The sequence below is a fragment of the Narcine bancroftii genome, chromosome 3, assembly GCF_036971445.1.
Source record: "Narcine bancroftii isolate sNarBan1 chromosome 3, sNarBan1.hap1, whole genome shotgun sequence".
NCBI classification, from domain to species: domain Eukaryota; kingdom Metazoa; phylum Chordata; class Chondrichthyes; order Torpediniformes; family Narcinidae; genus Narcine; species Narcine bancroftii.
In genome coordinates, this window is record NC_091471.1 from 109,952,717 (window position 1) to 109,980,044 (window position 27,328).

At 43.5% G+C, this 27,328-nt stretch overlaps 1 protein-coding gene across 2 annotated transcripts in view; it reads right to left on the reverse strand.

The window, feature by feature from the left end:
* The window catches only part of limch1b (LIM and calponin homology domains 1b), a 415,809-nt gene that overhangs the window by 49,264 nt on the left and 339,217 nt on the right, over positions 1-27,328 (reverse strand). The window contains exons 15-19 of one of the 2 annotated variants that reach the window (XM_069924805.1): positions 23,579-23,760; positions 18,642-18,768; positions 15,731-15,829; positions 5,548-5,589; positions 957-985 (exon numbers count right to left, since the gene is read on the reverse strand). In XM_069924805.1, coding sequence (XP_069780906.1) covers positions 957-985; positions 5,548-5,589; positions 15,731-15,829; positions 18,642-18,768; positions 23,579-23,760 — 479 coding nt within the window. The remainder of the gene's footprint in view (positions 1-956; positions 986-5,547; positions 5,590-15,730; positions 15,830-18,641; positions 18,769-23,578; positions 23,761-27,328) is intronic. The other variant, XM_069924806.1, reaches the window with a different exon arrangement.

Below are 27,328 nucleotides of genomic sequence, written 5' to 3' on the forward strand. Positions count from 1 at the left end.
TTAAATGTTGACTAGATGAAGATCATCAAATTGGGAGTATGTATTATAATCAATTTGATTTTCCAGTCTACTTTAAAATTACTGCTTCCCATGTTCCTGCTAGATCATCTCCCCAAGCACCTTCACATGCCATCCGGCTTAGTACACAAGGTGTTCAGTTTCCAAACTCTGAAAATGACTGAGAAATATATTTCAAGGCCCAGAACAGAAAAATGGTTCAGGCCTCCCAACCTTAGCTTTGGATAACTGACCGGTTAAATGGGATCTTCCTCATCTTCACACACATGTTACAGATACAGATTTTCTGGACTGCAAGATATATTTGGAGGTTAAAATTTATCACCATTTTAAAAGGTAAGATTCATAGAATTAAAATGTTCTTGTCAAAGAGCAAAAAAATGCACCTACAGAATGGAAATAATATACAAAAGGATGTATTCGCCATGAACAAAACAAAGCCATTTGACCTTAATTGAACATTTACTATAACACATTATTCTATTGTGCAATATATTCACTTTGATAAGGTATGATTTCCATATAATACCCAATTAACTAGAGCTTCTAAAAGACAGGTTTATCATAATGTACTCTCAATCCAAAGCCAGAAGCTTCCCTACTTAGATAAAAGGAGGTAAAAGGTAAGATAAAGATTTTTTTTAAATGTCAGAGGACCCAGTGGCATGTTGGATGTCGAACATCAAGAGCCAGAAAGAAATTTATGAAAAAAATTACACAACTGATAAATGCCATGGTCTGCACAGATTGCCAAACCATGGAACTTTGTTTATGAAGCCTTAAGCTGGCATTATTAATCATCTTTTAAAAGCATTATTTGTCAAAATGCTCTCAGATAAAAAGTTTTGACTTTTCCAAAACATAGCTTTGTATTAATTGACTGTTACTCTTTCATGGCTACTCCAGTTACACAAGATAATAAAATATCTTGTACTTACATTTATATTCTTGCTGGTTTCTCCATCCACTGAAAGATTAAAAAAAATGCTTATTATACAGTAAAGAAATAACAATTGTAGTAGCTTCCACCAGTCTATGAAGGAGTCCAATGGGGAGGAAATAGTGATAAGATGGAACTTGATTTTCTAATTCATTACTGAGGTCATTACTTCCCATGTATTATAGTGAACAACAATTATTAGTGCAAGTCAGAATAATGTCAACCTAGGGAAGATTGTTTTGAAATTGTCATGTCTCTGCAGAGATGTCAGATGCTTTGTGAGATTTTTGGCCCACTCAACCAACATGTTTCCTCTTTTACTAATATTCACATCAAAACAGAAGACTCGTATTTAAAATGGTGCTTTATACAATGTCATGCCTTCCTAAAGCTCTTTGTAGACATTGGGCACTTTTCACCTGCAGTCACATTTATATTGTTGAAAATTTGGCTACATGACCTCACAAACATCAACAAAATACATTAATGTGCCAAAGAAAGAAGTGTGATGCTTATTAACTCTTGGATTCATTGATAGACAGGTGGAAATCTAGGCTCAAATTAAAGGATACCATGACTAATTAATTGAACGTGAGCCACCACCATCAAAAATTATTTCCAGATATGATCACTGCAGAGTACAATGGTACAGGGAGGGAGTCATGGAGCTGGAATTGGATAGAGAAACTGACGTTCAGAAGCTAATAAATTTGGCAACTTTAGTTCACAGGCTTACATTACAGAGAATTCTGTGCACTGACACCATGCTATCTGATTCTGTTATTTGATAATTATTTTGCAACTTGACATAGGACAGCAGGCAAATTAGTAGGAAGAAAACATGGAAATCCCAATTTGCAACATGCATAGTTGCCAAACGTACCAATTTTCTGCACTATATTCCGAGAGCACAAAAACTTGCATTTTGACAAGATTACGATCAATCAAAATTCTACAAAAATGTAATGATTTTTGTGAAATTATTTGGCTAGCCTGAATAATACATTGTTAAGATGATATCTGATAACTGAATATTGTCAAGTCTGGAATATTCCGATTTATTATCAGAGTACATACATGACATCAAATGACATGAATGTTATTGCTCAGTATTTGTTAGCAAAGGTTATTTCTAAAATTCCTGACTTACTTTAGAGTTCAATCAGAATTTAGCTTATCAGTAGGCTTTAAGTACCAAGAAATACAAATGTATTTGGGTTAGGGTTGCATGTCTGTTGGAATGATGCCATTTTTTTATTAAAGCAAGTTTAATTCAATCACCTTTTTTACAATAAGGCATATGGATAGAAGTGTTGCTAAAATTACAATGATCAAATTAAAAATGAGCTAAAGAGAGGAATTAAACTGGTGATGTGTTGTGCCAAGCCTGCTACTATTATAAATTTTAGAAAGATTTGTTCAAGGACTGAAAGATTCAGTCCACTTCAACTCTGTTTCGAGAGAACCACTTTATTTACAAAAAGGTAGTTCCATACTGAGGTCATCAATCCACAATATTTTTTTCAAGGGACAGATTCATAAAATGTTACTTTAATCTTCATAAGTTGGCATTACTTTTTAAAAGAAAACTGTTTAAAAAAAAAACAGTTTAACAGGCTTCTTTTTCTCATATTGGTGTGCATTGGCAACTATGCAATAGATAATGAGAAAGGCAAATCTAGAAAAGCGGGAGATGAATGTGACTTGTGTGTTCATCGGAGCGCCTCAAAGCCCTCCCAAGTAGAGGAAGCAAATCAGATGACGTTGTTAAGCACAATTTTTACCTGGCTGTGAGAAAAACTCTGAGCGTCGCCAAGAGTTCCGAACTGTAACCGGAACATTGGCAGAATTAGTTGGTTCTAACAGTAGATGGCAGGACAAAAACGAAAGAATTAACAGAAATCATAAGAAAATGTCTGACAACAATATTAGCTGCGCATTTAAATTACAGAAATAGCTTTATTTCAGATTGCAGTTACATAGGTCTATATGGATGAATCAATACTGGGGTAGACTCTAGGCTCCACGGCAATGTATCGTGACCTGCCTGATATTGAGTACAATGTGCAAGGCCTCACTATTTGTCGATGTGATGGGGTGGAGGTCTAGGCAGAGGGGCAGAGCAGATGACACCCACAGAACAGTGAAAGAAATGGACTGTCATTTAAGTTATTGCTCCTGGCTTATCTGGAATTGGCTAAGGTGTCAGACACTTGAAATCAGCTGAATGATATTTCTGAATGTCTCAGATATTTGAAAGACATTCAGAAACACTCAGAACCCATTAAGCCATCAAAAACTTTCAACAAATGAAACATATTTGTAAAATTAAAAGATTTAAACATACTTTTAGAATTAAGAGTAGTCAAGTAACTTCAAAAAAGTTAAAAGAGCTAAAGCTATTAACCACAAATGAAGTGAACAATGATGCACTCCTGTGCCAGATGTGTGCATTGCACAAATCAGTGGGGTGTTAAGAGTCCATTTGTATAAATTGCTCACAATTGTACAAGGAAGTTTCAGCAGCTATACACAAGTTAAAGCCACAACTTGCCTATAATTCCTGGGCCAATGTTTTTATAGCTTATTATGGGCAAATAATTGATTATTAATCCAAAGATTTTTAGGCAGATTATAATCCCAAATGATTTAAATTATTGTGTGTGAGAATCTTTCTATAATCATATAACCACTTACAGCACAGAACAGGCCAGTTCGGCCCTACTAGTCCATGCCGTAGCAAATCCCCACCCTCTTAGTCCCACTGACCAGCACCCGGTCCATACCCCTCCAGTCCCCTCCTATCCATGTAACGATCCAGTCTTTCCTTAAATGTAAACAATGATCCCGCCTCGACCACGTCTGCCGGAAGCTCATTCCACATCCCCACCACCCTCTGCGTAAAGAAATTTCCCCTCATGTTCCCCTTATAATTTTCCCCCTTCAATCTTAAACCATGTCCTCTAGTTTGAATCTCCCCCTTTCTTAATTGAAAAAGCCTATTCACATTTACTCTGTCTGTCCCTTTTAAAATCTTAAACACCTCTATCAAATCCCCTCTCAATCTTCTACGCTCCAGAGAAAAAAGCCCCAGTCTGCACAACCTTTCCCTGGAACTCAGACCCTGAAATCCTGTCAACATTCTCGTGAACCTTCTCTGCACTCTCTCTATTTGGTTTATATCTTTCCTATAACTTGGTGACCAAAACTGTACACAGTACTCCAAATTTGGCCTCACCAATGCCTTGTACAATTTCATCATAACCTCCCTACTCTTGAATTCAATACTCTGATTTATGAAGGCCAACATTCCAAATGCCTTCTTCACCACACCATCTACCTGAGTATCAGCCTTGAGAGTACTATTTACCATAACTCCTAAATCCCTTTGTTGCTCTGCACTCCTCAATTGTCTACCATTCAATGTATATGACCTATTTAAATTTGCCTTTCCAAAATGCAGCACCTCACATTTATCTGTATTAAATTCCATCAGCCATTTCTCAGCCCACACCTCCAGCCTTCCTAAATCACCTTTTAATCTATGGTAATCTACCTCACTGTCCACAACACCACCAATCTTTGTGTCATCCGCAAACTTGCTTATCCAATTTTCTACCCTTACGTCCAGATCGTTAATATATATAACAAATAATAGTGGACCCAGGACCGAACCCTGAGGAACTCCACTAGTCACCGGCCTCCAATTGGACAAACAATTTTCTACCACTACTCTCTGACACCTTCCATCCAACCACTGCTGAATCCATTTCACTACCTCCTTATTTATACCTAATGCTTCCACCTTTTTTCCTAACCTCCTGTGGGGAACTTTGTCAAAAGCTTTACTAAAGTCCAAATAGACAACATCCACAGCTTTCCCTTCATCAACCTTTTTTGTAACCCCCTCGAAGAACTCAATCAGGTTTGTCAAGCATGATCTACCCCTGATAAAACCATGCTGATTACTCCCTATCAATCCTTGTACCTCCAAAAATTTGTAAATAGCATCCCTCAGAACACTTTCCATCAACTTGCCCACCACAGACGTCAGACTTACAGGCCTATAATTCCTAGGTTTACATTTGGACCCTTTCTTAAACAGAGGAACGACATGCGCCACCCTCCAATCCTTTGGTACCACCCCCGTGGCCAGTGACATCCTAAATATCTCTGTTAATGGCCCCACTAACTGTCCACTAGCCTCCCTGAGTGTCCTAGGGAAAATTTTGTCCGGTCCGGGAGATTTATCCACCTTTATCTTTTTTAACACAGCCATCACTACCTCCTCGGTTATCCTTATATGCTTCATGACCTCCCCACTATTTTTCTTTACTTCAACTGGTTCAACATTTTTTTCCCTAGTGAATACTGAGGCAAAGAAATCATTCAAAATTTCCCCCATTTCCTCAGACTTCTCACTCAGCCTACCCTCGCTATCTACAAGGGGTCCAATTTTATCTCTCACTAATCTTTTACTTTTAATGTACTTATAGAAACCCTTTGGATTTATTTCTACGCTGTCAGCCTTTTTTTGGCCTTTCTAATTTAGGGGCAAATCAGATGACGTTGTTAAGCACAATTTTTACCTGGCTGTGAGAAAAACTCTGAGCGTCGCCAAGAGTTCCGAACTGTAACCGGAACATTGGCAGAATTAGTTGGTTCTAACAGTAGATGGCAGGACAAAAACGAAAGAATTAACAGAAATCATAAGAAAATGTCTGACAACAATATTAGCTGCCTTTCTATATTAGGGGCAGCATGGTTAGTGTTAAGGTTTGTGCAATGCTGTTACAGTGCCAGCAATTGGGTCCGGGGTTCAAATCCGGCACTGTCTGTAAGGAGTTTGGACGTTCTCCCCGTGTCTATGTGGGCTTCCTGTGTGTGCTCCGGTTTCTTCTCACCCTTCAAAATGTACAAGGGTTGCAAGTTAATTGGGTAGCATAGGACTGTGGGCTGGAAGGGCCTGTTCCTGTATTGTATGTCTAAAATTTTTTAAAAATCCATTTATATTATGCTACTTCTATTTTGATGCATAGTGAGTAAATTACACAGTTTCAATTGTATTATTTCCTGCTGTCAGAAGAGGATTTCCAAAGGTACTCCTTTTCCAAACCTTCCCGTGCATATTCAGCCATTACCATTGCTCTTGTTAAAATTTTAATAAGAAAACATTCTTCTTTGGCTTGGCTTCGCGGACAAAGATTTATGCAGGGGTATGTCCACGTCTGCTGCAGGCTCGTTGGTGACTGACAAGTCCGATGCGGGACAGGCAGGCACGGTTGCAGCGGTTGCAAGGGAAAACATATAAGTATGTTAATGGCAGGGGCAAGGTCAATTTGGTGTTTATTCACGTAACTTAGAATGGGAGAAGAAATGTTTACATTACGAGAGCTAATTCTCAAGTGTGACTGACTTCATTCATTCCACCTTACAATGTTTCAGATTCAGATTTCAGATTTCTTGTCAAAGTACATTCGACACCTGAGATTCTTTTTCCTGCGGGTGAGGCAGAATTATCACTTATTGGTAGTGTAAAAAAAATCCTATACACAACGTACACGTGTAAACAAATTGATGCACTATCAATAACTCAAAAGACGAGATATATTTACAATAAACTTGAAGGTCAATCTGTTCTATGTCCCAGACTTTCTGGGGAGGGGTTATGGTGTTGGAGCTTTTATACAGAGTCAAGATGGAGGAGCCACTGGTATAGTCACAGGAGGATGTGGAGCCAGATTAATGAGTGTACAGCAGTTCACCACATTCACCCCTTGTTTTTTTATTTTATTTTGTCCAGTGGGGTGACGTGGGGCACAAAGTCTGTAAGTCTTAGAGGTTAAGTCTGTCCGGTGGTCTGGTCTTCCATTGTGACCGGTGGAGAGTTGGTTACTCTGCTGTAGTTGGGCCGTTGTTTCATCCTGGACCTCCAGCGCCGTGTCGACCTGCTGGGGTGTGATGACTCGCCTGGAGCAACTAGCACGGGGACGGGGCTAGGGTTCCATGGTTTGTAGTGTGCGTTCATGGAAGGGGAGAATGCTACTTGGTGGATAAGCTCTTCAGGTGCTCCTGCATGTGAGACGTCCCGGATGGAGACAGTTCCCTCGCGGCCATCTGGGTAGGCCACGTACGTGTATTGGGGTTTACATGGAGGAGCTGGACCCTTCAACCAGTGGGCCGGTTTTATGGCTCTTCATGTGCTTCTGTAGTAGGACTGGCCCTGGGGATGTCAACAAGGATGGAAAGATGGCCCCCAATGTGGACTTCCTGGAGAAGGAGAAAATTCATTTGTGAGGGGTAGCATTAGTGGCAGTACATAGCAGTGACCTGATTGCATGGAGCACCTTGGAAAGGACTTTCTGCCAGTGAGAGACAGGTAGCCCCCTGGACTTAAGGGCAAGGAGGATGGCCTTCCACACGGTAGCATTATCCCTCTCCACCTGGCCGTTCCCTTGGGGGGTTATAAATAGTGGTCCTGCTGGTGGCGATACTTCTGGCCAGCAGGTATAGGCTCAGCTCGTCACTCATGAATGAGGACCTCCGGTTGCTGTAGAAGTATGATGGGTACCCGAATAGGGTGAACAAGTTGTGCAGTGTCTTGATGACCATGGTGGTGGTCATGTCCGGGCAGGAGATGGCATAGAGAAACATGAATACTCATTGATGACCATGAGGAAATACTCATTGCAGTTGGTGCAGGGGAAGCTGGTCCTTGAAATCTATACTCAGGCATTCAAACGACCATGTGCATCCTATCTGGTTATTAGAAGTGCAGTTTGCACTCCGCACAGACCTGGTAGTCCTTGGTCTTGCCTCTGACCTCCCTGATGGAGTATGGCAGGTTAAGAGATTTGATGAAGTGGAAAAATCTCATACACCGGGGTGGAAGAGGTCGTTGTACAGGGTCTTGAGGCAGTCTTTCTGGGTATTGGCACATGACCATCAGGATAGGGCATCTAAGGGCTCATTGAATTTCCCCAGCTGATACAGAATATCGTAGTTATAGGTGGAGAGGTCAATCCTTCACCTCAAGATTTTATCATTCTTTATCTTACCCTGCTGTTTATTGCTAAACATGAACGCAACGGCCCATTGGTCCATGAGCAGGGTAGAATGTCTGCCAGACAGGTAATACCTCCAGTGCCGCACCATCTCAACTATTGCCTAAACCTCCTTGATGGAGGAGTGTTGGATTTCAGGGCCCTGGAGGGTACAGGAGAAGAAGGCCACTGGCTGACCTCTTTGATTCAAGGTGGCGGCGAGGGAAAAGTTGGAGGCATTCCTATCAACCTGAAATGGGGCAGATTTGTCCATCATATACAATGAAACTTTAGTGATGTCCTTTTTTATCTGACTGAAGGCTACACGGGCCTCTCTTATCAGGGGGAAGGATGTGGACTTGATAAGGGGGCAAGCTTTGTCTGGATAATTAGGCACCCATTGGGTGTAATAGGAAAAGAATCTCAGGCACCTTTTCAGTCTGTGGAGAAGGGGGAGATCTTGCAATAGGTGCATGCTATCAGGATCGGGCCAATAACTCCATTCTCCACAACACAGCCAAGGATTGCAAGGCAAGATGGGGCCCCTTGTGTTGCAGTGTGGTTGTCCCTGGGAGACGACGACAGCCAAGATGGCAGCGGCGCTGGGACTGGAAGGCTGGAAGGTGGCTGTGATCGACATATCTTCGGGTAGTGTCCCTTCTTTCTGCACTTCAAGCAAGTAGCATCTTTCACAGAGCCACGTTTTCAGGGATGCTTTGGCTGGCTGCAAAAGTAGCACTTCGGGTACTAGTGGGAGACTGCGGCTGTGGTGGGTTCACTCATCGAATGTGGTAGTGGGCTGTTGGCCTGTGGACCCGAGTCCCAAGATCCGAGTCTGGACCCTGCGCCAATGACCAAGTATGCTTCCATGTGACAGAGGGCGATCTCTAGCAATTTCACGAGGTTGATCGCCCCCCCCCTTAAGTCTAACCTACTCTGCTTGAGTATCCTTTGGCGCACATAGTCCACACGTAGACGTCCCAGATCATGTCCCCCATGTTTGGGTGGCTGATGCTGACTGGAAGTTGCATGCTCATGCGAGTCCATGCAGGGCCTGGAGGAACACGTTGTTTGATTCATCCGGTCGCTGTCTGCAGGTAGCCAGCATGTGCTTGGCGTATACCTCATCGACTTTCTCCCTGTACTGGTCCTTGAGTATGTTCATTGCCTCTGTGTATGTTGAGGCATCCCTGATCATCAGGAACACTTGACATTCGACCCAGGAGAAGAGGAAGTGTAGCATGTTTGCTTCCATGGCCACAACTCCAGTGGAGTTCTGTAGAAAGACCTCAAAGCAGAGTTGCCAGAGTTCAAAGCAGTCTGAGGTTTCTGGCGATTGTGGGTCGATCTCCAGCTTATCAGACTTCAAGAGTTGTTCCATCGTTGGAAAAAAAACTATTGTGAATAAAATTGAAACACTGTCAATATTTCAAACGACTAGAGTTACGGAACTATAGGCTTTTATTTACCATAAACTTGAAGGGCATCCTGTGCTGTGACTGACCCAGGCTTTCAGGGGTGGGGTTATGGTGCTGGAGCCTTTATACAGTCAAGAGGGAGGAGCCACGGGTACAGTAACAGGATGGGGTGGAGCCAGATTAATGAGTGTACAGCAGTTCACCACATTCACCCCTTGTTTTTTTTTTATTTTGTCCAGTGGGGTGACGTGGGGCACAATGTCTTACAAAAGTCTTAGAGGTTAAGTCTGTCCGGTGGCCTGGTCTTCCATTGTGACTGGGGGAGAGTCGGTTGGTCTGCTGTAGTTGGGGCCATTGTTTCACACAAATAAACAACTGACTATGAAATATAGAGAGGAGAGAAAATAAAAACTGTAAATGTAAGAGTCCTTAAATGAGTCCCAGGTTGAATTTGTTGTTGAGGAATCTGGTGGTGGAGGGGTAGCGCTTCTTCCTGAACCTGGTAGTGTGAGTCTTGTGGCACCTATTCCTCTTTCCTGATGGCAGCAGCGAGAACAGAGCATGTGCTGGGTGGTGTGGATTCCTCATGATTGCTACTGCTCTCCAACCACAGCGTTCTCCATAGATGTTCTCAATTGTGGGAAGGGTTTTGCCTGTGATGTCCTGGGCTGTGTGCTGTGTCCACGACCTTTTGCAGAACTTTACATTTGGAGGTATTAGTGTCTCCATACCAGGCCTTGATGCAGCCGGTCAGCACAATTTCCAGCACACCTTTGTAAAAATTTGCTAGGGCTTCTGATGTCATACCCAACCTCCACAGGCCCTGAAGTGCTTTCTTCACGATGCCATTAATGTTGGCTCCAGGAAAAATTATCTGAGATAGTGACTCCCAAGAACTTAATTTTATTCACCCTGTCCATCTCTGATATTCCAATGATCACTGGATCGTACACATTTGATTTTTCCTTCCTGAAGTCAACATTCAGTTCATTGGTTTTTGGTGACACTGAGTGCAAGGTTGCTTCACCATTCAGCCAAGTTTTCAATCTCCTTCCTGTAGGGTGACTCATCGGCTCTTTTTATATAACCCACTATTGTGGTAACATCAGCAAACTTGTAGATGGTGTTTTTGTTGTACAGATCCACACAGTCATAGGTGTCAAGTGAATATATGAGGGGGCTTCGATCGCAGCCCTGTGCTGCTCTGGTACTGACGGAGATTGTGGTAGAGATGTTCTTACCAGTCCTCACTGATTGTGGTCTGTAGGTGAGGAAATCAAGGATCCAATTACACAGTGGGGTGGTGAGTCCCAGGTCTTAAAGTTTGCTGATCAGTGTTTGAGGGGATGATAGTGTTAAAGCCAAGCTGCAGTCAATAAGGAGCATCTCGATCTATGCATCTTTGCTGTCCAGGGTGTGGTGCACGCAATTATCGCGTCAACATGATGGAGTGATTAAACAGCTGTAATTTCCAAAAACCTGAGCATTACTGATACACTACTTGACCAGGTTCTAGGTACAGAAGCAAAAGGGGGTAAGTCTGAGCACACCAGTTTTTATTGGGAAATCCGGGGAGGAGCCAAGGATGGATTAGGGAGGATCGGACTGGCCAGTCCATACATCAACGCAAATGCTTTTCACCACACAGGGCTTTGTGTAGAGCCAGTGACCTGGTGCTATGATAGGCAAATTGGAGCAGATCCATGTCACTGTTCAGACGGGAACCGATATGCTTCAACACCAGCCTTTCAAAACACTTAATCACTGTTGGTGTGAAAGGCACTGGTCAATAGTCATTTAAGCAGGTTATCACACCCTTCTTGGGGACAGGTATGATTGAAGCCTGTTTGAAACAGATGGGTACCACATCCTGCTGGAGTGAGTTGTTTAAGATATCCGTGAATACATTGGTATGTTGGTCAGAACAGGGTTTTATTACTTGGCCGGGTACTCCGTCCAGACCAGATGCTTTAACTCTCCTGAGGGCAGCCTGCACATCATCCTCGGATACAGACAAGAGAGGATCACCAGGGGGTGTGCAACGGTGGTTCTTCCTTGTTCTTATGGTTGAATCGGGCATAGAGGCATTGAGTTCATCAGGGAATGAAGCTTTGCCATCTTCTACTGCACAGGATTTTGTTTTATAGCAGATTTTGTTATATAGGGCCTGCCACAGGCTCATGGTTTCCATTTTCGACTGGAAACTCCTCTTTGCCTGGGAGATTGCTTTCCACAGGTCATACCTGCTCCTTCTGTAGTGATCTGGATCTCTGGACTTAAATACCTGTGATCTGGCTCTCAGCAGGTTCCAGATTTATTGTTCATTGAGGGCTTCTGATTGGGGAAAACCCTGAACAATTGGATGGGGATGTACTCATCCACAGCTGTTTTGATCAAGTCTTTGAGAGCCCTGATGTAATCATTCAAATCCTCAGCTGAGTCCTTGTTCACCGCCCAATCTGCTGAATTGAGGAAGTCCTGCAACCACTCTTTAGCCTCTTGCAACCACCTTTTGCTGTCCTGATCTCTGGATCCTCTCTTTATAAGCACTGTTTGTATGAAGGCAGAAGGAGCACAGCCAGATGATCCGACTTGCCAAAAAAAGGGGTCACAGGAAAGAACAGTAAGCTTGCCTCATCTTGGTGTAACAGTGATCGAATGCGCTAGGATCTCTGGTACAGCATTTACTGCTTGTGATAGTTGAGCAGGGTTTTCTTGAGACAGGCCTGGTTAAAGTCTCTGACTAAGATTTATAGTGTGTCGGGGTGGGCCATCTCTTGTTTACTGACCACATTATGCAGCACCGCAAGTGCCCATTTGTAATCGGCATCAGGAGGGATACAAGCTCTGGTAAGAATCACTAATGAGAACTCCTGGGGTAGATAGAAGGGTCTGCGTTTAATTGAGATTTGCTCTAAGACAGTAGAGCAGAAGGTTGACATAACCCCAATGTCCGTGCACCACCCAAAATTAATGAAAAAGCACATACTGCCCCCTCTCCTTTTTCCAGAATCCGAGTTCCAATCCAGAATAGAGAAACTGTCTAGTTGGATAGCAGTGTCCAGAGTGTTCTCAGTTAGCCAGGTCTCAGTGTAGCAAACAACTGAGATTTGTCTCACCTGTCTCTGATAAAGCAGCCTTGCCCGTAGGTTGTCTGATTCCTGTTTTACAGCCAATTAAGTATTTTTAGAAAGTAGTTATACAGTACAACTCCGATTATTCAAAATTGGATTTTCTAAAATCCTCATTTATCTGAGGATCACAGGTTGAAAAAAAATTCACTCGACATGAAATTATAACGATTGTCCTCGTTTCAAGTAACTCCTTCCCCTCTCTCTTTCCATTTCCTCTTTACCTTCGCCTATTGACTTTTGACTCCAACTCTCCCTCTCAATCTGTGCGCCGCTGTCTCCCAGCCGCAAGCAGTCAGAAGAATCCCTCGACCCAGAGTCATCAAGGAGAGTAGCTTCCCGGGCAAGGGTGGGTACTGAAATAATGAGCTGATAACCTGATTTTATTACCAAAGGCTGAGAATGGGCCTGATTAAACAAAGCTAATCAATTATAATACATAAAATGAAAACAAGAAATGACATTCTGTTAGATAATTTTCTTAGTTTATGAGGAAGGAGGCTACTGCAAACATTGCAATATATAGTTGATAAAGATCTACATGAAAAGCTCCCAGTTAAATGCAAAGCCCCATGTTTTCAGAAGAGGAAATATAAATGATAAACAGACAATTTAAAAAGAGCAATGGTAATGGCTGATTTTATTGTAAGAATATAATATATATCTGTATTACATATACAGATGGGAACAGTGATTCTTATTGGGACCAACATCGGTTCTAATCTATATGAAGCATGGACTTAGAAACTCAGCAAGAACTAGACTAAATATTTAGATGAAACTAAACTTGGAAGAAGCTTCTTGGAAATGGCAATAATTTTAACAATATCAAAGTAAAGAGCAAAAGGTGAAGGCCCATACACAAAGGTTGCTTTGAAACACTGAGATAAAGTCAAAAGAAAACTCGAGTCTTAATAGGTCCAGTGTTTAAGTTATAAAATTAATGAAATGCTCAAATTGACAATGTTTATTGGTTGAATTTCCCAGCCAAAACAAAGTACCCCTCTACTTCCTGAGTACCACAAAACTTGTAATCAGACTTTCCCCTGGGTTAATGAGCTTTAAATCCTGTCTCAGAGAAACAAAGACAGCTCCCAGGCACCAGAGAGACTGCAAAGAATAGTAAGGAAAATATATCTGTAATGTCAATAGTCTGAGTTACAGGAAAGTTGCAGAAATTTGAATTTATAGTATAATAGGAGGCATTTCAGGGGTGATCTAATGACCACTGGAGGTGCTCATTAAACTCTTATGGGAGCACAGGACATCATGTGAGGCAGTGAAGACAAAAACTTTCCTCCAGGGGTCGAATATGTCCATTTAAAATTGTAGCAGTCTTTAGCAGGGATTTTACCGGAAGGCTGTACCTGGCAATTAGAGTCAGGTGACTCAGGCAGTTGGATTTGAAAAGCTAAGATCAGCAGGAAGCTGATTGGGGCACTATCAATCAAGTGATCCAGGGAACTTGTGACACAAGGTGGTATTAATTTACTTCAACTCAACAGTATGGGGACAGAACTATTGACCAGAGTTCCACACTGTACATGCAGAAGTGAGTAGGAAATTCACAGCTAACAAGTTCTTTTTCTACACTGGTGACCTTGAAGTGATCTGCTTTTTCATGTGCATTTACTCTTCTACTTTGTTCTACTATCAACAGGGGAGATGTCTATTTTCATCCATGGGTAACGTAGAGACAGAGGAGGTGAGTGTTGGAGAAACTCAGTAGGTCACATATCATCCATAGGAAATAAAAGGCAATTAATGTTTTAGGCCTGAACCCTTCATCAGTAATATGATTACAGTTGTAATATGATGTCCCAGCTCCAGTCTGATGAAGGCAAGCATGCCAAACATCTTGTTTTAACCACACTGACTACCTGTGCCACCACTTCCATGGAACTATATATCTATACCCTGGGTCTCTCTGTTCTACAACCCTATCCAGAGCCCTACCATTTACTGTGCAAGTCTTGCCCTGGTTTAACATACCAAAATGTAACACCTTGCATTTGTCCAACTTAAATTCTGCCTGCATTCCTCGACCCACTTTCCAACTTCATCTAAATCCTATTGTAATCTCAGATAACCTTGATCACAGTCACTTTATAACCAATTTTGGTGTAATCTGCAAACTTACTAACTGTTACTTACCAACCAAAATTACTAACTACATTGTCTTCCAAGTTGTTAACATAGATGGCAAATAATGGTGGATCCAGCATGGATTCCTGTGCCACACCTTCCAATCACCTTCTAATTCTTACCATCAAACCAATCCAGCTCATCCTGGATCCCATGCAGACTGATCTTGTGAACTAAACTACCTTGCTAAATTCATGAAGACATCTTTCACCCTGCTCTCATCAATCTTCTTGGGTGTCTCTCCAAAAAAATTAATTATATTTGTGAGGTTTCCAGACACAAATTGACACCGACATCTGCAAACAAAGAGTTATTTACCAAACTGCCCTCACTGCTTGACATTAACCAACTAAAGCTCCATGATACAATCTGGAAAAGACAGAACATGCCCACATACTAGGAGCCAATTCTCAACAAGGACAGGCATTGATCACAAAATTGATGATCACCTTTGACACATCAGCAGAATCTTTGGCTGTCTGATGAAAAGAGGGTTTTTGAAGTTGAAAATTTCAACTCCGTACAAAGCTTTGCATGATTTGCCAAGAAGTAGTACTCCCTCCTGTATACTTCAGTAACATGGACATCTTACAGCAGGTGCTTCAAAGAGCTGGAAAGGTAGCATTAATGCACTCTCAAAAATTATGCACATCCACTGAGAGAATAAGTAAGCCAATGCAAACATCCACTCCCAGACCAGCATTAATGCATCAATTACACAGTTAGCAACAAAAGGTGGGCTGCACTGTTCTCACATCAATACTAGAAAATGACATCCTACTTCATAATCTGGCATCGCAAGAGATCACCAGGAGGACAAAGGAAGTGATTCCAGGATGTTCTCAAAGCCTCCTTGGAGAAACATAAAATTCTGCCAACATTGGGGATTCCTGGCCTAAGACTACTCGAAACTTAAGCAGCAGCTTGGCTTGTATTGACAACCTTGAGCCTCTTCATTGGGTCACATGGAAGCTAGGAGTGAATGCCAAAAGGAGTTCACCATTTCCCTAATTACCCATGCACCTCCACACTCACCTGTGGTAGAGTCTGCAGATCCCACAATGGTCTCAGCACTCAATTCAGAACCCATAGAAGAGGACTGGAAGCAAGTCATCCTTGATCCTGAGGGACTACCTAAAGAAAGAAAGAACCACATTTGAATTTCATTCATTTACCAGATTGTAAAAAAATAATTGTTTGATGATGTTGTCGCTCTTCTCTAACTATTAATTGGACCTAAGAAGAGATTCTGTGGTACATCATCATTTGATTTTGTGCTAGATTGCTTCATCACACTTCATGATTGTGTAACTAATTATCAAATGAAAATAACTTATTTATTTATTAACATTTATTTCAAAGCAAAACTTTTTTTATATAAGCTCAAAACATAATGAGATAACTGTGTTTGCAATGATAATAAGCCAAGCATTGAGACAATTCTCCAAATACTCAAAAACTGTAAGTAAATTATTGGTATGTTACACCAATTAATAAACTCTCAGCACTTTTGATCTGACAGTGCTGGGTATCAGGCAAAGCCCCAGCCTTCAGGTTGTGATTGGAGGGGAATAAATGCTCCACCTTCTGCCCTCAGCTATTCAGAGTAAATACAAATCTACATAATCATGAATAATTACTAAATTTGTGGCAGAGGATGGAATGAAAATAAAATAAAAACAAACTGAGTTAAACCCAATTGTTGGCTCCTTGTTCATAGCCTTGTAGCTATCAGCTCTTCAAAAATGTATCTAAATACCATTTCAATGTGATGCAAATGCAAGCCTCCACTGCTTATTCAAAGGGTTCTCGAGTTCATCAATGATAAAAATATTTCCTAATTTCCTTGCTAAACTTTGTACAAAGTAACTGTATGTCTCCTAGTTATTGAAAATGTTACGAGCCCATAGGACCCCAAAACCCAGCAGCAATAGATATTCACCAAGACAAATGCTTATTTAAACAAAAGTTGTTTTTAATTATCTTTCATCATGAAAACAGAATCATACTTTAACTTACCACTATTCACTTAACTCCCTTCTAATTCTAAGCACGTGTATGTAATGTGTGTGTGTAAGTTCAGAAAAGTTATTTGATTCACAGTCCAATCTCACTTCTGATCCCTCCAAGTTCACTTGTTGCAAGCAATTCTTATACTGTGCACAGAATTTAACATTTATAAAGTTCACCAGACTTTGGTGTTTGAAAAGTAAATAGTTACCACTCAGGAAGGTTCTTGCTGGTTTTCAGAGAGATTTGTTGTTCACTGGACACCCACAACTGATTCCTTTTTAATCAGCAACTTCAGTGTCTTGCCGAAGAAACTTGCCCCCTCAGGGTTCTCCAGATGATAACCTCTTTTTTTCAGGTCACCACAGAGTTCCTTTTTGTTTCTCTTATTTTAAGTGAAACATTAGACAGCCGGTCCTCTCCTCTTGCATGAACCACAAGGGCTTTGACCAGGCTGAACTACCATAAATATTCATGTATAATGCGACCATCCCCCCCATTTTTGAGGGGAAAATGGGGGTAAAATTTTACCCCCATGTATAGTGCGATCCCCCTCCCCTCACCTGCCTGAGTCGCACTGCCAACTACTGCTCGCCTGCCCTACCGCCTGAGTCGTGCTACCGACTACCGCTCGCCCACCCGATCTGCGCTGCGAGTTGCGGAATTTAAAAAAAATTCTTCTCCTGTGTATAATGCAACCCTCCTTTTTCTGAGGGGAAAAAGGGGGTAAAATTTTTTTGCATTAGACACGAATATTTACGGTAAGTACTCAAAACACGTCTTCCAAATGGGGTTTTTCCACAACCTTTCCAGCTTGTCCTGTTCCAGTCCCAGTTGCTGTTGCTGACTCTAGTACTGCAAAACTGATCTGTGTGTGCATGTCTCTCTCTCTCTCTCTCTCTCTGACACAGAGAGAAAGCCTGTTTTAATCTCTCTGCTTGCAAAACCACATGACCCCCTTAGAACAGCAAGTTCCACGGCAGACAGTCTGCGGCTCTGACAAGTTCTTTCATCTGTTGCCTTTTTCTAAACAACAATCCATTAGTGAAGTCTCTTGGGCACTCTCCAAAGCTTTTGCAAAGGCTCTGGGGTTGAAATATCTAGCATGAGCAGAGCTCCACTATTTTAAATAAGATCTGTTTTAAAGTGTTTGTATGTAACCTACACTAACAAACCTGCCCCAATTTATCTCCCAAAATCACATTTATATTCTGTAACAACATCGCCACCAAGGGAAATAGACCTCCTTGTTCATATTGTTCAGATTACCCATAATTCTATTCATCTCAATTAAATTCCTCCTCAATATGCTTTACTTCAAAGTATACAAATTAGACAGCTGACCTACAGCTTTTCCAAATATCTTAGTACATTCTATCTTTTAAATTCAGCCACAATCCCAATTAGTTCAGGACATAATTGAAGGGTTAACTTTTAACACCATATCCATGAAAGTCTTTGTGGCCAAATGTTGTAACTTAATTTTTAGACACCTTTTAGTTTTTTAGATCTCCTTTCTCTTTTAACTTTTTTGAAAAATATCATTATTTTCACATCCATGAAGAAGCTGACCACTCTGCTTGATCTAACAGGAAAATTTCCATATTTTGTGAAAAGACATTTCCAGTCATTTAAATTCGGGTTGCTCCAAAGTGGTGAATTGACAACACGTGCAATAGGTTGAAGGTCATAATTTACCCTCGGGGCACATCTCTACTTTTAGAACAATTTATTTAAAACTAGGATCAAAGATTATCAAACATTGAGCCAAATATAATAGGCATTTAACATTCAGAAACTGCAAGACTTTTGCTAACAATTTATTTGTCATATTTTCACTTAAAAATCTCAAAGAAAACACACGATGGACATTGCGTTTTTATCCTGATTCAATTTTATACAGCAGGTGCAGTCTCTATGCTTTTCCATGTCTCACCTTGATGATCAATAGCATCAACATGCAGACTGTTCTCTGTTGCCTCTTCCTTCACTTCATTTATTCTCTGATCTGAATCCAATACATCTCCTGTTTCATCCTGCTGAAGTGTCACTGATTGTAATCCCTGTTGAAACACAACATTGATCTTGTAACACTGCAGGTATTAAACTTCGTTAGCTAAAACGGAGATATTATGCTTACTAACTGAAAAGTTAAACACACTGGAGGCATCTCCTCTGGTAATATGGCCCTCCCCTATTTTTATAAACTTATTACTTTTGATCTCAAGCTACCAGAAAAATAACTGAAAACAACTCTGAGCGAGCATGATTCTTCTTTTTCTTTGGCTTGGCTTCGCGGACGAAGATTTATGGAGGGGTAAATGTCCAAGTCAGCTGCAAGCTCGTTTGTGGCTGACAAGTCCGATGCGGGACAGGCAGACACGGTTGCAGGGGAAAATTGGTTGGTTGGGGTTGGGTGTTGGGTTTTTCCTCCTTTGTCTTATGTCAGTGAGATGGGCTCTGCGGTCTTCTTCAAAGGAGGTTGCTGCCCGCCGAACTGTGAGGTGCCAAGATGCACGGTTTGAGGTGATATCAGCTCACTGGCGGTGGTCAATGTGGCAGGCACCAAGAGATTTCTTTAGGCAGTCCTTGTACCTCTTCTTTGGTGCACCTCTGACACGATGGCCAGTGGAGAGCTCGCCATATAACACGATCTTGGGAAGGCGATGGTCCTCCATTCTGGAGATGTGACCTACCCAGCGCAGTTGGATCTTCAGCAGCATGGATTTGATGCTGTCGGCCTCTGCCATCTCGAGTACTTCGATGTTAGGGATGAAGTCACTCCAATGAATGTTGAGGATGGAGCGGAGACAACACTGGTGGAAGCATTCTAGGAGCTGTAGGTGATGCCGGTAGAGGACCCATGATTCGGAGCCGAACAGGATTGTGGGTATGACAACGGCTCTGTATACGCTTATCTTTGTGAGGTTTTTCAGTTGGTTGTTTTTCCAGACTCTTTTGTGTAGTCTGTTGTCTATCTCATATGTTATATAAAATTCTGGCAGGACTGGACAGAGTGGATGCAGATGGGATGTTTCCAAGGATGGGAAAATCCAGAATCCGGGGCCATGGTTTGAGGATAATAGGCAAACCATTTAGGACCGAGATGAGGAGGAATTTCTTGTCCCAGAGGGTAGTGAATCTGTGGAATACATTGCCACAGAGGGCAGTAGTGGCAGGTTCATTAAATATATTTTAGAGGGAATTAGATCTATTTCTTCAGTATAAGGGTATTAAAGGTTACGGAGAGAAGCCGGGGACGGGGTACTGAACTTTAAGATCAGCCATGATCTCGTTGAATGGCGGAGCAGGCTCGAAGGGTCGAATGACCTACTCCTGCTCCTATCTTCTATGTTTAGATTTAGGAGTAACGGTACATCGTTCCCTGAAGGTAGAAACTCACGTGAATAGGGTGGTGAAGAAGGCTTTTAGTATGCTGGCCTTTATCAATCATTGCATGGAATATAGGAGTTGGGAGGTGATGTTGAGATTGTATAAGACGTTGGTGCGGCCTAATTTGGAGTTCTGTGTGCAGTTCTGGTCGCCTAATTATAGGAAGGATATAAACAGAGTGGAGAGAGTGCAGAGAAGGTTTACCAGAATGTTACCTGGGTTTAAGCATCTAGAGTATAGGGAGAGATTGGACAGATTAGGTCTTTATTCTTTGGAGCGTAGAAGGTTGAGAGGGGATTTGATAGAAGTATTTAAGATTATGAAAGGGATAGACAGAGTGGATGTGGATAGACTATTTCCGTTAAGAGGAGGAAAGATTAAAACAAGAGGACATGAGTTAAGAATTAAGGGGCAGAGGTTTAGAGGTAACATGAGGGGGAACTTCTTTACTCAGAGAGTGGTAGCCGTGTGGAATGATCTTCCGGGATAAATAGTGGAGGCGGAGTCAATTGTATTATTTAAGAAAAGGTTGGACAGGTATATGGATGAGAAGAAGATGGAGGGTTATGGGCATTGTGCAGGGAGGTGGGACTAGAAAGGGGTGGTTGGTTCGGTGCGGACTAGAAGGGCCTAATGGCCTGTTTCCGTGCTGTAATTGTTATGTTATTATTATGTTATTATCCTTGCATCTGATGAAATGGTGCAGCCGAGATAGGTAAACTGGTTGACTGTTTTGAGTTTTGTGTGCCCGATGGAGATGTGGGGGGGGCTGGTAGTCATGGTGGGGAGCTGGCTGATGGAGGACCTCAGTTTTCTTCAGGCTGACTTCCAGGCCAAACATTTTGGCAGTTTCCGCAAAACAGGACATCAAGCGCTGAAGAGCTGGCTCTGAATGGGCAACTAAAGTGGCATCGTCTGCAAAGAGTAGTTCACGGACAAGTTGCTCTTGTGTCTTGGTGTGAGCTTGCAGGCGCCTCAGATTGAAGAGACTGCCATCCGTGCGGTACCGGATGTAAACAGTGTCTTCATTGTTGAGGTCTTTCATGGCTTGGTTCAGCATCATGCTGAAGAAGATTGAAAAGAGGGTTGGTGCGAGAACGCAGCCTTACTTCACACCATTGTTAATGGAGAAGGGTTCAGAGAGCTTATTGCTGTATCTGACCCGACCTTGTTGGTTTTCGTGCAGTTGGATAACCATGTTGAGGGAACTTTGGGGGGCATCCGAGGTGCTCTAGTATTTGCCACAGCCCTTTCCTGCTCACGGTGTCGAAGGCTTTGGTGAGGTCAACAAAGGTGATGTAGAGTCCTTTGTTTTGTTCTCTGCACTTTTCTTGGAGCTGTCTGAGGGCAAAGACCATGTCAGTAGTTCCTCTGTTTGCGCGAAAGCCGCACTGTGATTCTGGGAGAACATTCTCGGCGACACTAGGTATTATTCTATTTAGGAGAATCCTAGCGAAGATTTTGCCTGCAATGGAGAGCAGCTTGATTCCCCTGTAGTTTGAGCAGGCTGATTTCTCACCTTTGTTTTTGTACAGGGTGATGATGATGGCATCACGAAGGTCCTGAGGCAGTTTTCCTTGGTCCGAACAAAGCTTGAAAAACTCATGCAGTTTGGCATGCAGTGTTTTGCCGCCAGCCTTCCAGACCTCTGGGGAGATTCCATCCATACCTGCTGCTTTGCCACTTTTCAGTTGTTCAATTGCCTTATATATCTCTTCCCGGGTGAGGACCTCATCCAGCTCTAGCCTTAGGGGCTGTTGAGGGAGTTGGAGTAGGGCGGAATCTTGGACTGAGCGGTTGGCACTGAAAAGAGATTGGAAGTGTTCTGACCAACGGTTGAGGATGGAGATCTTGTCGCTGAGGAGGACTTTGCCGTCTGAGCTGCGCAGCGGGCTTTGGACTTGGGGTGAGGGGCCGTACACAGCCTTTCTTCTTTGGCTTGGCTTCGCTGACGAAGATTTATGGAGGGGGTAAAAGTCCACGTCAGCTGCAGGCTCGTTTGTGGCTGACAAGTCCGATGCGGGACAGGCAGACACGGTTGCAGCGGCTGCAGGGGAAAATTGGTTGGTTGGGGTTGGGTGTTGGGTTTTTCCTCCTTTGCCTTTTGCCAGTGAGGTGGGCTCTGCGGTCTTCTTCAAAGGAGGTTGCTGCCCGCCAAACTGTGAGGCGCCAAGATGCACGGTTTGAGGCGATATCAGCCCACTGGCGGTGGTCAATGTGGCAGGCACCAAGAGATTTCTTTAGGCAGTCCTTGTACCTTTTCTTTGGTGCACCTCTGTCACGGTGGCCAGTGGAGAGCTCGCCATATAACACGATCTTGGGAAGGCGATGGTCCTCCATTCTGGAGACGTGACCCACCCAGCGCAGCTGGATCTTCAGCAGCGTGGACTTGATGCTGTCGACCTCTGCCATCTCGAGTACTTCGACGTTAGGGATGAAAGCGCTCCAATGGATGTTGAGGATGGAGCGGAGACAACGCTGGTGGAAGCGTTCTAGGAGCCGTAGGTGATGCCGGTAGAGGACCCATGATTCGGAGCCGAACAGGAGTGTGGGTATGACAACGGCTCTTGGTTGTTTTTCCAGACTCTTTTGTGTAGTCTTCCAAAGCGCTATTTGCCTTGGCGAGTCTGTTGTCTATCTCATTGTCGATCCTTGCATCTGATGAAATGGTGCAGCCTCGTAAAAACCCATGAAGTCGCCAATGTGCGTGCTGACCTGGGTTTGTTTGGCGAGGCTAGTCCACCACTCATTTTGGATCTCCCGGAGTTTGCGCTGAAGATGGCTGCATGCGCGACGGAAGGCTCATTTCTTCTCTGGCCAGGACAGCTTTGTAAGGTGAGCCTGGTGGGCAGCTCGCTTCTTTGCCAGCAGCTCCTGGATTTCCTGGCTGTTTTCGTCGAACCAGTCCTTGTTTTTCCTGGAGGAGAAGCCCAGTACCTCTTCAGTGGATTTCAGTATGGTAGTCTTCAGCTGATCCCAAAGGGTTTCAGGGGACGAGTCCGTGAGGCGGATTGCATCCTTGAGCTTTGCTTTGAGGTTTGCCTGGAAGTTTCCTCTCAATTCGTCTGACTGCAGGTTTCCAACATTGAACCTCTTTCCGGGGGCTTTACTGTTCCTGGGCTTTGGCTTGAAGTGAAGGTTGAGCTTGCAGTGAACCAGCCGGTGGTCAGTGTGGCATTCCGCGCTGGGCATGACCCTGGTGTGGAGCACATCTCGTTTGTCTCTTTCTCGCACCAGGACGTAGTCCAGGAGGTGCCAGTGTTTGGATCAGGGATGCATCCAGGTAGTCTTCAGGCTGTCCCTCTGCTGAAAAAGGGTGTTTGTAATGACAAGCCGCTGTTCTGCGCAGAGCTCCAACAGGAGGCGCCCATTGTCGTTGCACTTGCCGACACCATGCTTGCCCAGGATTCCTGTTACAAATTGTAAATATACAGAAAGTAAAACACTTTAATCATTATGTTGGCTTAAAAAAAAGCATACTTCTGGTTTAAGCTCCACCGGGGTGTTGTTATTTGATGCCTCATTCTTGGGTGTTAGGCAAGCTTCTTCTACAGCTATCATTTTTGAATCAATTTTGTCCCTCAAGTCCAACTCAACATTGTCTGATAAGGTAACATTTGCAGTCAACGTTTCCAGGTTCCTGTGGTGATATTCTTCATAGTCTGCAATGAAATACAAAACAATAGAATGAATTTTATCTTTTACTCTAACAAATACTTTGTAAAGAAACAGAGAATCAAGGGAAGGCCATTCAGTCATTTCATGCTTGCTCCTTCATTGTATGCACTTTTTAACAAATAGTAATTAGTGGGCTAATCAATTTTTTTTGTGGGTGATTATGAGGTTTAAATTTCAGTTGAGTATTAACTGTCTTCAGTAAACATTCTTCCAGTCAACAGAGTAAAATATACCTACCTTAGGATTTCCTAGGTTGAATAAAATTAATGTTATTATTCTTTCTTTGGCTTGGCTTCGCAGACGAAGATTTATGGAGGGGGTAAAAAGTCCACGTCAGCTGCAGGCTCGTTTGTGGCTGACCAGTCCGATGCGGGACAGGCAGACACGATTGCAGCGGTTGCAAGGGAAAATTGGTTGGTTGGGGTTGGGTGTTGGGTTTTTCCTCCTTTGCCTTTTGTCAGTGAGGTGGGCTCTGCGGTCTTCTTCAAAGGAGGCTGCTGCCCGCCAAACTGTGAGGCGCCAAGATGCACGGTTTGAGGCGTTATCAGCCCACTGGCGGTGGTCAATGTGGCAGGCACCAAGAGATTTCTTTAGGCAGTCCTTGTACCTTTTCTTTGGTGCACCTCTGTCACGGTGGCCAGTGGAGAGCTCGCCATATAATACGATCTTGGGAAGGCGATGGTCCTCCATTCTGGAGACGTGACCCATCCAGCGCAGCTGGATCTTCAGCAGCGTGGACTCGATGCTGTCGACCTCTGCCATCTCGAGTACCTCGACGTTAGGGGTGTGAGCGCTCCAATGGATGTTGAGGATGGAGCGGAGACAACGCTGGTGGAAGCGTTCTAGGAGCCGTAGGTGGTGCCGGTAGAGGACCCATGATTCGGAGCCGAACAGGAGTGTGGGTATGACAACGGCTCTGTATACGCTTATCTTTGTGAGGTTTTTCAGTTGGTTGTTTTTCCAGACTCTTTTGTGTAGTCTTCCAAAGGCGCTATTTGCCTTGGCGAGTCTGTTGTCTATCTCATTGTCGATCCTTGCATCTGATGAAATGGTGCAGCCGAGATAGGTAAACTGGTTGACCGTTTTGAGTTTTGTGTGCCCGATGGAGATGTGGGGGGGCTGGTAGTCATGGTGGGGAGCTGGCTGATGGAGGACCTCAGTTTTCTTCAGGCTGACTTCCAGGCCAAACATTTTGGCAGTTTCCGCAAAGCAGGACGTCAAGCGCTGAAGAGCTGGCTCTGAATGGGCAACTAAAGCGGCATCATCTGCAAAGAGTAGTTCACGGACAAGTTTCTCTTGTGTCTTGGTGTGAGCTTGCAGGCGCCTCAGATTGAAGAGACTGCCATCCGTGCGGTACCGGATGTAAACAGCGTCTTCATTGTTGGGGTCTTTCATGGCTTGGTTCAGCATCATGCTGAAGAAGATTGAAAAGAGGGTTGGTGCGAGAACACAGCCTTGCTTCACGCCATTGTTAATGGAGAAGGGTTCAGAGAGCTCATTGCTGTATCTGACCCGACCTTGTTGGTTTTCGTGCAGTTGGATAATCATGTTGAGGAACTTTGGGGGACATCCGATGCGCTCTAGTATTTGCCAAAGCCCTTTCCTGCTCACGGTGTCGAAGGCTTTGGTGAGGTCAACAAAGGTGATGTAGAGTCCTTTGTTTTGTTCTCTACACTTTTCTTGGAGCTGTCTGAGGGCAAAGACCATGTCAGTGGTTCCTCTGTTAGCGCGAAAGCCGCACTGTGATTCTGGGAGAATATTCTCAGCGACACTAGGTATTATTCTATTTAGTAGAATATTATTAAGCATCATTTAAAGCAGCAATCAAAGTTCATAATCCAGACTCTTCATCCCTTGTAAAACAGGACAGCACATGGGTAGAAAAGGAAAAAGATTTAAAGCTGATGCAAGAAGAGGGAGAAACAAATAAAAAGGGAAGGAAATGAAAGTGCATCAGAAATTTTGTCCTTGATATTAAAATTAGCTACTTTCTACAAGTTGCTCATCTCATTCACGGATTTCTAGAATCTTTTTGATCACGGCTCAGGGGAAGACCTCGCACCAGTTAATGACTTCCCTTTATCCTTTTAAGAAGGTTTTTATTCTTGCTAGTGCCTTCATTAAGTATTTTCATGCTGGGCCTGCACTTCGAGGCCAGCTGCAGAGGCAGATAAAAATTTAAAACTTACCTGTTCATGGAGAAGCTCTAAAAGACTGCTCCAGTGATGCTTTTATGCAAACCAGCACCTGTGTGTCGTCCAGATCCGCTGTAGACGGGGTGAATGTTGCCATGGCACCACCTGTCATAAATATGTGTCAGCGCCAGCTGCTCAAAACATGGCAGAGCAATGGGCGTCTTCCCTACCCATAATCCCCCACTCAATTGCAACCACTCTGCATTTCCCAGAATGATTCCAGTTGCAGAGGGGATCATGGATAGTGAATACGCCCTTTGCTCTGCTACGTTTTGAGCTGCTGGCACTGACGAGCGGCCCCGAAGGTCGAATCGGCCCAGTGAGGTGCTGGAGTGACTGGCGGGGCTGTCACAGCCTGCTGGCCACCCCTGCCATGATGGCTCACGTCAGCCGCCTCTGCCCTGAGGGGGCCATGGAGGGAGAGGGGTGAGTGAGTGGGAGGGGTGAGTGAGTGGGAGAGAGAGGTGAGACGGGTTGCGGGCTGATGGCGTTATCACAAGGTCATCAGCCCACCCCTAGCCAGCCGCTTGCAGTGGCAATACATTCATGCAGGTTGTCAGAGTGCAGCACTCTGCCGCTGACCCTTCAACTGAGATGGAATGCAATTGGCGCCAGGGTGCATTTATGGAGGTAAGTCTCCTGATGTAAGGGCAGAGAATCTCCACCTTTACAGTCAGGCTTTTTCACTGTTTGAAAGAGCCTATTGTCAGACACAGATGGTTGGCTGAAGATTGTCCCAAGGTTTTTTGGGAATGGTTCAGGGGTTTTGGACTAGGTTGTCGGCTTCAAGCAATGTTACTGTGGGAAATGGGGGAGAGGGCAGGGTGCTGATTGGCAACTAGGGAGCAGCCAAGTAGCAGAACAGTCTCACTCTTGGAATAAGCAGCCAGCAGCTGGAGAATCATTGGAAGACTGGGATAATTGGAGAGGAGCAGAAAAGCATGTAAACGGAGATGGAAAGAAAGGGGGAAAGGTCCAAGAAAGGAGATGAAAGCACTATCAAGGAAGAGGGTATGGACAAGATTGTGCATGTATCCTGTGAATATGCATATTAGCTCTGTCCATTAGGGCCTTGTTATCTTGAATCCCTGTGTCATTAGCTCATGTCCTGAATTTGTAGACGACACTCCGCTGGATGGCAGTGCGAGCTGTGAGGAAGATTTCGAAAGGCTGCAGGGCTCCTTGGATGGATTAAGAGAGTAGACAAACGCATGGGAGATGCAGTATAATGTACATAAATGTGAGTTTATCCATTTTGGTGTGAAACATATACATCTGGTAGTCTGCAGATGCTGAGATTGTAGTAAAAACACATAATTGCTGGAGGAACTCTACCTTGAAAAAGAGCTCGGGGTTA